Here is a 12,097-nt window from a genome sequence, read left to right as displayed (position 1 = left end):
TGCGAGAAAACCACTTTTTAGATTAGACACATTAATTAGGCGGTCATTTTATTATAGAGTATCGATGAGGAAATTTCTTTTGAGTTGGGGAGGGGGGGGGGGGCTCAGACGTTCTTACGCGGGGGGTGGGGCTTCGCCCCTACTCAAAGAATTCTATGCAAGAAACTCTTCACGCAAACCATTTAGATTAGACAACATTTCCTTTTTTTCAATGTTTCAATGACGTCATTACATTACTGTGTGCACTCTCTGGTTTGAGATTATGTTCTACTCTACGCTAAATGTGTCGACGTCATATTTCGTTTTTCGAATTACTGTGCAGGTTTTTAAATTCCTTGTGTTTTCTCTAGAGCGTTCTTGTCAGACAGATAGATAGATAGAGAGACAGCGAAACTATTATTTATACAAAATGACCGTATTATTAAGCATCCATATTGCAAATTTTCGTGTTATAAATTGTGTAGTCCATTACTGAGAATATATATATATATATATATATATATATATATATATATATATATATATATATATATATATATATATATATATATATATATATATATATATAATCAGATTAAATATTATTAATGATCGGCAGCGATTAACTATTTAAGAAAGTGTTGTACTGTGTGGCATTTGCATTTCGGTATCCGTAGATCACAATTTTTTCACCACTTGGTTGTTTTTCAATCTTTACTGGACTTGTCTAAAAAGAAGTATAATTAAAAATAATTGTTAATTGATTATCATATTTTGTATATATTTTGACATGTCTTAACTAAAAAAGTTCAATATATTTAAAAAGAAAACAATAATTTAATTTAAATACCGTAACCATACTTTTTAAAAATCAAACAACACATGGTAAGCGTTAAGTTTCTAAAAATGCATTTGAAAAAATACAGCACATGTTAATACTTACCGGTTCGTTAACCTGTGATTAAAATTAATAATTATGTATTTTTATTTTGAGTAATAGGCTATACAAAAGTCAAATATATAGTGAAAATGTATTTTGAACACAGTAAGCTATTTCGTTTGTAAAATTGTGTGTTATATAAAACGTAATATAAACAGCATTGAAATAAATGTGAAAAAAACTATTATATTTTAATGTGATAATTAAAAAAAAAAAAAACTCAATGTGAACCATTCAATATGTAGGATTATACGTTAACGTTTTTCCTATTAAATAACCGTGTAGAGAACGTACTGAGTAGAGAATCCAGTTTACTACAACCTGACCAGAGACATGAATGTATTTGATATAGGCGATGGGCATTTGGTTTGGGTAAGTGACAAACACTTCTCCGTTCACCACAATCTGAAAAACATAACATTCATCCACATTTTATGATGTTGGAAATTATGCTTTTAAAAATAAAACGAAAAATAATTCAAGGTTTATGAGTGTCAATTAATCTATAGTGTTATTGCAGTAGATACACAAACCTACACAGTAAAACAATCAATAGAAAAATAAAAAATTAAAAACTTCGCGTCTGCAACAGTACTAGAAAGGTCAATATTGTCCCTGCTTTGCGACAATCATACATAATGTTATCTTATTTTATCATTTATTAATTCACACAATGACATTTCTTTGTCAGCAACGCCAAATTCTTATTTTTACTTTCTCGTATACGAAGTATAGAGAAAGTATTGTAATCGAACAAAAAAAAAAATCTCCCTGAGTCGGAAAAACATAGTTTAGCAACCTTGTCCGTATGTGTCTGTGTCTGTGTGTGTGTGTGTGTAAACATGATAACTTGGGTACTGTTACAGCTAGGTTGATGACATTTCATATTTAAGTATAATATTGAATTTGTATATCCGTATAAACTTTTCAGCGATTTCCGATAACCGGAATTTTCACAAGTAAGTCTAATTATCTGCCTTATGCCAAATTTTGAGTAATTTCCTTTGACCAGAAGTAGTAATGTACGCTATTTCCGATTTCTCAAAAAAAAAAAGTATGTAAATTTATTAAGTTCTAATAATATTCCGCACTATAATACACATTTTGTTTGGCGTTCACTTTTTCTATGAGATTCTATTATATTTTTAAGTTTAAGTAATTAAAAATTGATTAAAAATGTAGTCTATATCCAGAGGTGCCATCGCCCGTAGTGTTATATAGGAATATTCGAGAAAGTTTAGGGGAGAGTACTCCCGGTTTATTTATTCTTTACATGGTAATTGCATTGCAGCATCCTTCATACTTGATTTGCAGAAGAGAACACGTATATTGTCTAGCAAAGCTTAACAAATTGTTTTATATTTTAAAACATCTATCTTTAATAAACTCGATTTTTTCCCCTTTAAACCCCTTGTTTCATCAAATATTAAATAAGCTATATACCTTAAACATTGAGTCTGTAATTATGATGTCTAACTTAAACTCCGTTCCAGATTTGATCGGTAGACTTCCATAATTTTCCTCACAATTTATTGCGCTAGCATTGCTGGAAGATCTAATCAATTTATTTTCTTTGAAGTCAAATCGCAGCCCTAGGGGCACTTCGCTACCACATGAATCTGTTCGACAGAGTCGAGCGCTGAAGCTGTAGGTAAATACGTAATAATGTACAATTCCAATTAGAAGCCAATTAATACAAACACTGTTTCAAAGCTTAAAGCTCCCTTGGATAGTTTCAAATATGATATACTTTGTTAAATAGTAATATAAAATGTAAGCTGAAATCTAGATACGTTTCGCATAATTCACTGCAGTGAAACTTTAATTAGATACTAATGTCAAGACAACTTTCATTTTTTATGTAGTCAAGTACGTGTTTCAAAATTGAAATTAAAAAATAAAAATAAAAATAAAATCGAAAAATAACGCAATTTGAATTCAACATCAATAACTAGAATTATAAAAGTTAAATGCCAGAAAATACATAAAAATATAAAGAACCCCCAGAAAAACTGTTACAAAACCATTATTTTAGGCTGCTTGTAAAAAACATGAAGACCTAACACAAACTTAAATATTAAGTATGATGAAACTAACTCTGTAGCACTTCCTGAGGTATTTCCTTCGATAGATATCACTTTTCCTGAATACATCGGAAAACGAATTTCTCTAACATATGGCAGCTTGTACTGTAAGACAAATATGTACATTTCTTTACATTTCTTAGACACAAATGTTTTCATCGTAATTATGTGATTTGTAAAATACGCATTTAAAAAATAATCAGTCTCAAGCAGTATGTGTAAGCGGTCGCCTTTTGACTACTTAAATCAAAGTGCAATAGTACTATGCTCTCTTATTTGTGTCGATTGCCGCTATTTTGTAATTTCTTTTAATTATATAGTGCATAATATATATATATATATATATATATATATATATATATATATATATATATATATATATATATATATATATATATATGAGTATTTTGTTTAATTATTATGTCAAACAGAACTTAAAATACGTAAAATTACTTAACATTCAAATTTAGAAAAATACAAAAAATCACTACTTACTGCTTCAGAAGATCTGCTTTGAAGATTTGTAGTGGTCTTGTCATCCACGCCATCTAAAAATAGTGTGTCATTTGCTCCATCTACACCCGTCCAGCAATGTAGATTTGTCAAATATAAAACAACCAAAATTTGGAGTTTCATAATGGTTACTTCCACAAGAATGTCCTTTAAAAAAGTCCAAAAAATAACAAATAAAGTAAACAACATAATTACATTATTTAAAAAGTATAGCCTACATTTCTACAATTATATTTCATAACTCAACTCTACATTTAACTTACTTTAAGATGATATATAGTTAAATGACTATTCCCAGTGTGTTGCTTTTCTTCTGTAAATATGTTGACTGTTGAAGAAAATGACTTCTTGACTAATGTGTAAATGGGTCGTCTTTCTGAGATTAAATAGCCTCGGTTGTATCTACGTGGCAAGTGACGTGGCATCTAGTGATGTTTTAATGCTTTGTTTTACAGATGGTGTCAATTAAATGGGCTTAAATCAGTGGCGGATTATATCTATGTTGGGTACTGTAACAATACGTATGTGTGGTTCATAGCATTGTTATTGTGGATTCATAATATTTACTTAACAGCAGAGGCGTAGCGAAGGGGGGGGGGGGGAGGGGGTGCGGACCGCACCAGGTGACACCATTTAGGGGGGTGACACCAAGGCAAAAAACAGCAAAATATATAGAGAAAAACTTGAGGGGGGGGTGCAAATCGAAAGTTTGAGGGGGGGGGGTGCAAATCGAAACGCCTCTGGGGGGTGACACCATTAAGTGCCGCACCGGGTGACACCCGACCTCGCTACGCCACTGCTTAACAGTACACTTCTTGATGAACGTATAACTTTATTATGTATATATTTACGCATCTTTGTAGTTTGAGACATTCAACAATGATCCATAGTAGAATAATAATAATCCAAGAACAATCCACAAACAGACATTGTGACGGCTTATATTCTTCTATACAGACACACACACTGCCCACTTTATACTACCCTCTTATACACTTAATTCTCTCCCCTGACGTTAGTGAGCGATAGAACAAAAAGCATGGAAAAACATAATTAGTCGCTCACATAGTCTAGGGATCCAAACTCGCGACGTTTCAGTTAGTCTTAAACTCTACTTTCTGACCACTCTATTATGTTACGATACAACTAGTGTATTAACATCCAATCGTATTTAGAGCAATATTGGCTGAAAAAAATACAACTGAAAAGACCAAATAATAATCGCATTGCTTTTATTACCAACGAGCCGACCCGCGGCATATCATACGCCGCTATTTAGTTGTTTTATTTTTTACTTTTCAGTAATTCATAATTTGTGAATTCGACAGTACCAATGCTGCCACTGAAAATATTTGCTTTAAAACACTATCAGTAGGTCGTTAAGGACGATACTACCCGCACCCTCCTTTCCCCCAACCCCTACCCTACACCCCCCACACCCCCCGTTAAAGCAGCCTCCTCTTAGTTACCTCCCTTAAGTTTAAAATCATTTCAAACTAAATTATCTGTCCCTAATAACCGTCACTAAACCCGGCTCTACGATGTATGTAAACATCTAGCGTGAACCACAGCTCACCAGACCATGTAGGGGTGGGGTGGTAGGGAGCGCGCTTACAGCTTGTTTTCTAGCGTCTACAAGAAGAGAATTATATATATAGATATAATTTCTAAGAAAAAAATGTTGTCAATCAAAATGTCAACCTCTGTACTGGAATATTATTCGTCCTAACGCCTGCCATATATTGCCAATCTTGGGCGTCCGTCTGCCTGCGCTTCGTTTCCCAACCCTGAACTACCTCCGCGTCACCTTTGTCCAATCCAGCCTGCTAAAGAATCGAGCCATTATCCGTATGTATCGTGTTACAAGGAATCCCTCATTTTTTGTAACATCATTTACCTTAATACAGATATCGAATAACATTTTGTTGCAGATTAGTTTAGGCTTGTTAATTAGAGATTAAAATAGACGTCATGTGGACTAAAATAATGACAGCAGATTTAGCTTGAACGGGATCGGGGACTGACATTTTATATATATATATATATATATATATATATATATATATATATATATATATATATATATATATATATATATATATATATATATATATATATATATATATATATATATATATACGCAGTAAATTTGGGGGCCCCTAAAAAATCGGGGGTCATCGGCTGCAGCCCTCTCACCACCCCCCTTCTTAATCATCTACTGAATACTAAACGAATATACAATATTTTAGATATATTAAATTATTGATTTTTTTCATGAAATTGACTCATACTTTCTCACATGAGTTTATTATTAGTTACATAAAGTTTCGTTCGGCCACAGCGATTTGACCATTGTCTATACCAAGCAAAATCTGTATTACCTGATTTCCTTTATTGTTATTCGCTTTACGCGATGTATGACTTTGTTTACACATAGAAAGTGATATGATATCTTAGCTGAAGTCCTCCCCCTCACCTTTATCCATGTCACACGTGAAGTACTAGATTGTGGCATCACAGTTGTTGGCGTGTGAGTTCATTGAGTAGGTGTGCGACTTTGGTGTCTGAAAATTAAATCTCGCAAATCATTTTTAAACGAAAAATGCTTTCATTATATTCACAAGCACAAACTAATACAACAAATAGAAACATGCATTAAAAAGTAATAAAAAAATATTTTGGTGTAGCTTTATTTAACCTGTATGCTTGTATGACTAAAAATAAAAGCCTAGGCTCTCGATGATGATAATTGAACATAGGTCTCATACTATGTTATACAAAGTAAACATATCAATGAACTCCTTATGAAACGGAATGCAAATTTCTATAAGCGAGCAAAATACAACAGTAGTTTGACGTTTTTTTTTTTTAAATTAAATTATAATGACTTATCTAAGTAGAAGAACAAAAATTAACATTCTTGTATTTTCTTCAAAAATCAACCGGTGTGCCAAATTTTAGCTCAGTCAGACTATGTGAAGTATGTTAAATTAATATTCCAAGATTTGCAGAGCGACACACACACACACAGACATACACACACACACAATATATAAAAGGACTGAATATTGTTTTTTTTTCTTCCTCCTCCATCACGATTGAGTATTTGTTTCACTCTGTAATGCGCCGTTTAGGCACTTGACTTCGATTTCAGCCCACTTTTAAATTTGGATACGCTTCTCTAGTCTTTGTCCATCATAGAACACATTATAAGACAGCAGTTTTTTATTTTACATTTTTGTTTCCTAAATTGGTTGATTAACCCAGTTATACAGTCTGGGGATCGAACGTGGGCCTTTTTGTTTTAGTAACTAGCAACTATACCGACCCGACCACGCAAACCCTCGTATTACTGATTGTATAAGATTGGTATGTATGTGTCATGTCTTGGCTAGATGGAGCTTTATGAACGTGTTTGTTGATGTGTGGGGAATAGGGTCCTAGAAACGATAAGTTGCTTTTAGGGTTTTTGGGGAGTAAATTTACCTCACATCTAGTAAACAACAAATTGCAAAAACTGCCCAATGGGGACGATAAAAAAGGCAATAATTTTACGCACTATTGTTCGAGTGGGGGGGTCGGCGTGGTCGAGTCGGTAAAGCTCATGGTTGCTAAACCGAAAAGTCTCGAGTTCGAGCCCTCGGGTAGATGAGGCTCGTTAGCTGGGGACAGCCACTCTTCTAGGAGAGACAACTCCAAAATTAAACAACTGCTGCCTTGTAGTTTGTTCTTGGTTGGACAAAGGCTATGGAAGCAAATCCAAAAAGAAAAGCAGGCTGAAATCGGAGTCAATGGCCTCAATGGCGCATAACCAGTTGACACGTAACGCTTAATTGTGTTGGAGGCGTGGACGAGTCGGCAAAAAGCTCATGGTCGATAAATTCGAACAAAGTCTCGAGTTCAAACCCACTGGCAGATAAATCTCGATCCCCTTCAACACTAATAATTAAGAACGAAGAAGAAGAAGAAGAAGAAGTTCGAGTGGGCTGATATAAAATCGATTATTGTCAAAAATAAATAAATAACGTATCGGCATAAGATTAAAACGATGTGTATAACACAATGAAACATTTGGTTGTAATGCAAACCAAACGGTAAACCACAATAACATTATTAAAATAATGTTTTAGAAAACTTTATTTATTGCATAGTGCTGTTGTGACAATGTATTGTTTTATGCATGTTATGGTGTGTATCAGGGGTAGATGAGACTTTATACGGCTTGTATTCTTTCCTGTGTATTAATTTGATAAGACTCTTTTCCTAGAAAAAAAAATATTGTTTTCTCGTTTATTCTTACGTGTATATAGTATAAATATCGAAAACGACAAGCGACAGATATGTATAGTAGAAAACTATTTTTACGTCTGAAAAACAGTGCAATAACACGAGTTTCTGAAAAGAATACGACTCATGTATTAAGTGAGTATTATTCTCATATGCTACGTTGCCCATCGCGCGTGACTTAATTAATTTAGAATTTTCGCTTTTAAGAATTCGCTGACGTGTTCGACTCTAACAAATTAAAAATATTTCTATTATGGTAATAATCTCTTTAATCAAAGAATATAATCGAGATTAACAGGGATTAATCAAAGCGGGATAATAAACTAACACCCTGTTTAGTAAGACTTAGCTCGTATGTTAGACATATTTGTTTTAGAGATTAGCGTGGCTCATGTTGATTAAGTCAATAATGCTGCAGTTGGGCTGATAAGAGTAAGTTGGATCAAGTAGGAGTTAGGTACGGATTAAATGGTTCGGTTAGCTAGACTGGAGGAGATTCAAATATAGGTGATGTTACGTTGTGATGTTGTCGCAAGGAGCGTTTCTTCTAGGCTTCTCTTCGGGGAGGGGGGGGGGTAGCCTTTTAGCTAATTATTTATTTCTTTGCTTTGTCACTAATATCATCCAGCGTGTAGTAAAGCACATTGCGTTTTGACCAATAACTATTTTATAAAATATTTTTCTCAAACAAGTACAACATTTTAAAATATATAGGCCTATAATTCACGTGAAACGGGTACCGATGGCTAGTCATATATAAATGGAAAAATATCAATACTATACATTATACAAGAGCTGTACTGCTAACCGATAAGTCTCGAGTTCGAATCCGGGTTCAAGTCAGTAGACCGTCCCTGAGTCCACCGAAATCAATTGGATACCTAACTCACGTTAGGGAAAGTAAAGGCGGCTGGGCACACTATCTCTTCATATGCCGAGGTCACAGAAACAAATGAACTCTACTTCACTTGCCCCATGGACCGTCATGTTTGAAAGGGAAACTTTATATATTATACAAAATATAATGTGTTTGTAAAAATGAAATATTATAAAATATTATAAGTTACAAGAAAGAAATTGCACGTCATTTGCATTTGAGAAATCATTTCCTGTCGGTGTATGGTAGCTAGGTGTAAAGCAATCAATGACGTCATGTCAACAGTGGATGTTAAAAAAAATATTTAGTATCTAATTTTTCAAAGAGGTTTGTACATTACATTTCCTCACGATAACAAATACTTTGCATCATAAATTGCTTTCTTTTTTTTAGGAATACGTTTTAGAAAATTAATTTTCAAATATTTTCTATCAATATAATGTATTAATTTTAAAACTTGCAAGCAAATAAGTTCTCAGGCTTTTAGTAGTAAGAGAAACGCCTTAGTATTTTCCTGATCTAAAGTTGATTTTATCTTTATATATAAAATATCAACAAATTCAGCAGATACATTAGCCTTAATTCCCCATCATATGCCAGATATAAAACAGAGCTGGGGTAGCTCAGTACTGTAGTAGGTAGAGAAATCGAAATATTAGCTTCATTATTCGAACACGACATTTATTTAAGAACTTATTCACTGTCTTATTGTATGTTTATAAGCAAATTTGTTTTAAATCTACTGATCTCTTTTGTGTTCGAGTAATACGGTTTACAGTAAAAATCAGTCAAAAATGTTACATATTTTATCAATAATAACTAGCAATATCAAGTAGGCGATCATTCGTGCACATGTTTTGAAACACGATTTGCTAAAATATTTGGTTCCTTATAGTGTGGCAAAGTGTGATCTAAAGTGTCTTCTATAGAACAGGTACCCAAGCTTTTAACTTTAATAAGCGCAGTATCAGGATACGATATGTTCATGATAGGCAACACAAACGAAATACTATGTAGGCCTATTTAATTTATTCGTCAATACAAACGACTTTTTGGTAAAGCGCTAACCTAACAGATCTGAGTTAAAAGTATACACAAGCTGTGAGAATCTAATGTTTTATTATTCCCAGAATACCATTTATGTATACACTAGCTATCGAACTTCACAGGCTTTGTGAGTCAAAAGTGATGATCTCTAGCTAAATATAATATTACAAAGTTAAGGCATCATTTGAGCCGAGATTAGTGACACCGAAATGAGTTTTACTTTATTTTTGTTACCATAAAACCATACCAGGATGTTTTTGTCTAACTTATCATGTAACAAAATCCTTCTAAGCTTAAATTCAAGCGGTAGAACTTAGCTAAAAAGAGGGACAAGGGCAGGTGCAAGGCAACGGATTAAGACGGCCGGCAATGGTGCGATACATATTTTTTTTTCTATATACCATACATCCTGTTTATACCTGCCTATCTCCAGAAATCCCAGACTAAACCGTTTGGTCAGTGAATAGAATACGAATATTTTAAAAAGCTTTGAGGGCTCAAGGATTTTGCTGAGAAAACTAAAAATGGATAATGATATTATAAAAATAGTGGCGCATTCCTGTCTGTCGTGTCGGCGCCAGGTTATTTAGCGCCCTAGGCAAAATTTATTAAAACGCCCCCTTTCACACAAATTAATTACTAAAACATGTAGGCCTATAAGAAAACAATTAATTAAAAGTGACATGCTAATTTATTATCAATTGCCTACACGTTATAAGTAGACATCAAAATCAAATTTTACTTGCCTTCTTCGTCTCAAAAGTTTGTACTAATTCTTTCCATTCCAGTTTGCAAGCGTAATCACATTTTATTTAAATTGTTGCTAAGTTCACGAGTCTATTTTGTACTTTGCGACAAAGCCCCCCCCCTTCCCTCAGTTAATTTTGAATTCCCCCCTCCACTCCGGGAGAAAAAAAGTCTGGGGGAAAAAACTCTAAAAAAAAAAAAAAAAACAGTTTCTTGTAGTGTTGGGCTCTCTGCAGACATCCCAAGGTGAGTTCCATAACGGAACTTACCTGTTTTAAGCTTGACAAGTTATAATGGTAAAATGTCCTTTTTTTGTTTTTGTTTTTAAAAAATAAAAGGTTATAAATAATAGATTCGAGCCTAAATTTTTTTTTTTTTTTTTTTTTACAAATATTCGTGTCTATTTATTAAACCAAATTAACATTACAAAAGAATCCTGTTGAAGAATGGTTAACAATGGGAACGAGTACATTTTGGAAGACATTTTTACCATTATGATAATTAATTAAAGAGACAACCTAGAAAAAGGGTTTGCTTATATATATATATATATATATATATATATATATATATATATATATATATATATATATACATATAATACATATATATACGTATATATATACATATTTATATATATATATTTATATATATATATTTATTTATATAAATATATTTAATATTTATATATATATATATATATATATATATATATATATATATATATATATATATATATATATATATATATATATATATATATGCCTAAATTAAATTACTGCCAATTCTGAACACAAGTTCACATATCATGTTTTCTTTTAACTAGATTGAAATGCTTTTTAAAAAAGCATTACTTGAGGATTTTGCTGGAATCGTATTGAATGAGTGACATTCTACTTCTCTTTGCCTTTCTGTAACCACACTTGAACAAACTCTTCATAGTTTATCTTCTTGTCAGCATCTTTACACCAATAGCACAGCAAATCAGCTATTTTAGAGGCCTTTAACTTCAACTCGAATTCAGACTTGAGAGCATCAAGTATTTCTTCCTTGGTCAAAAAGCCACTGCCATCTGCGTCAAGCTTCACAAACACTTGTCTCATGACGGTAGCCTCCTGCTGCACGCCAAACACATACAGAAACTCTTCATAGCTCACTTTGATTTTCTTTATAATTGATTGAATGACATCTCGCCAGTAGTTTGAGCGATAATCTCAGTCTCTCCTTCAGCGTGGCGTGTTTTATCCACATGTATTGTTTGAACACTTCCTATTATATTTTCCAGTTCTTTCACCTGTCTTCGTACCGTGTTGAATATCTTAGGATAGGTGAGGTGTAAGGCTCACTTTAGTTTTGAAGCCAATGAGATAGCAAGGTGTTCTTTGAACCCCAGAGTGAAGTTTTTTGTTTGTTAAAACAGCGGTCAGTTTTTCATCGTGCTTCCAAGTAGATCATAGTTTTGAGCCTAAAATTGTTATATATGAATCCTTTAGGAGAGGGTGAAAAATATGAAAAGACAATTAATTAGATGTTTAATTTACGACTAAGACACTAACATTAAGTATTGCAAACTACAACGTTTACTGGTGTATTTGTTTTTCAACTTGATAATGCTAAAAACCC

The 12,097-nt window shown here is 33.0% G+C and overlaps 1 protein-coding gene across 1 annotated transcript; it reads right to left on the bottom strand.

Annotated features, from left to right (window-relative positions):
- Positions 1-601: 601 nt before the first annotated feature.
- On the bottom strand, positions 602-11,577 carry LOC131945429 (uncharacterized). The gene is made up of 7 exons (XM_059306373.1): positions 11,398-11,577; positions 3,499-3,663; positions 3,017-3,108; positions 2,363-2,564; positions 1,214-1,324; positions 923-934; positions 602-706 (listed from the first exon to the last, which is right to left on the bottom strand). Exons 1-7 carry the CDS (start codon positions 11,575-11,577, stop codon positions 602-604), a joined length of 867 nt encoding a protein of 288 aa, XP_059162356.1.
- Between the last annotated feature and the right edge of the window lie 520 nt (positions 11,578-12,097).

Source organism: Physella acuta, unplaced genomic scaffold, assembly GCF_028476545.2.
Source record: "Physella acuta isolate Inbredline_101_S28 unplaced genomic scaffold, ASM2847654v3 ptg000007l, whole genome shotgun sequence".
In the NCBI taxonomy this organism is placed as follows: Eukaryota; Metazoa; Mollusca; class Gastropoda; family Physidae; genus Physella; species Physella acuta.
The sequence above is the reverse complement of the archived record's forward strand: the minus strand, read 5'-3'. Positions and strand labels throughout refer to the sequence as shown.

What these genes read in the sequence shown, in the direction of transcription:
- LOC131945429 (XM_059306373.1), bottom strand. Translation starts at nt 11,577, where the DNA reads ATGAGACAAGTGTTTGTGAAGCTTGACGCAGATGGCAGTGGCTTTTTG. An exon ending in ACTATGAAGAGTTTGTTCAA is followed by an intron (nt 3,664 to 11,397) that starts GTGTGGTTACAG and finishes ACTTTTTTAAAG; the next exon opens with GACATTCTTGTGGAAGTAAC. An exon ending in TTACAGACTCAATGTTTAAG is followed by an intron (nt 1,325 to 2,362) that starts GTATATAGCTTA and finishes TATGTTTTTCAG; the next exon opens with ATTGTGGTGAACGGAGAAGT.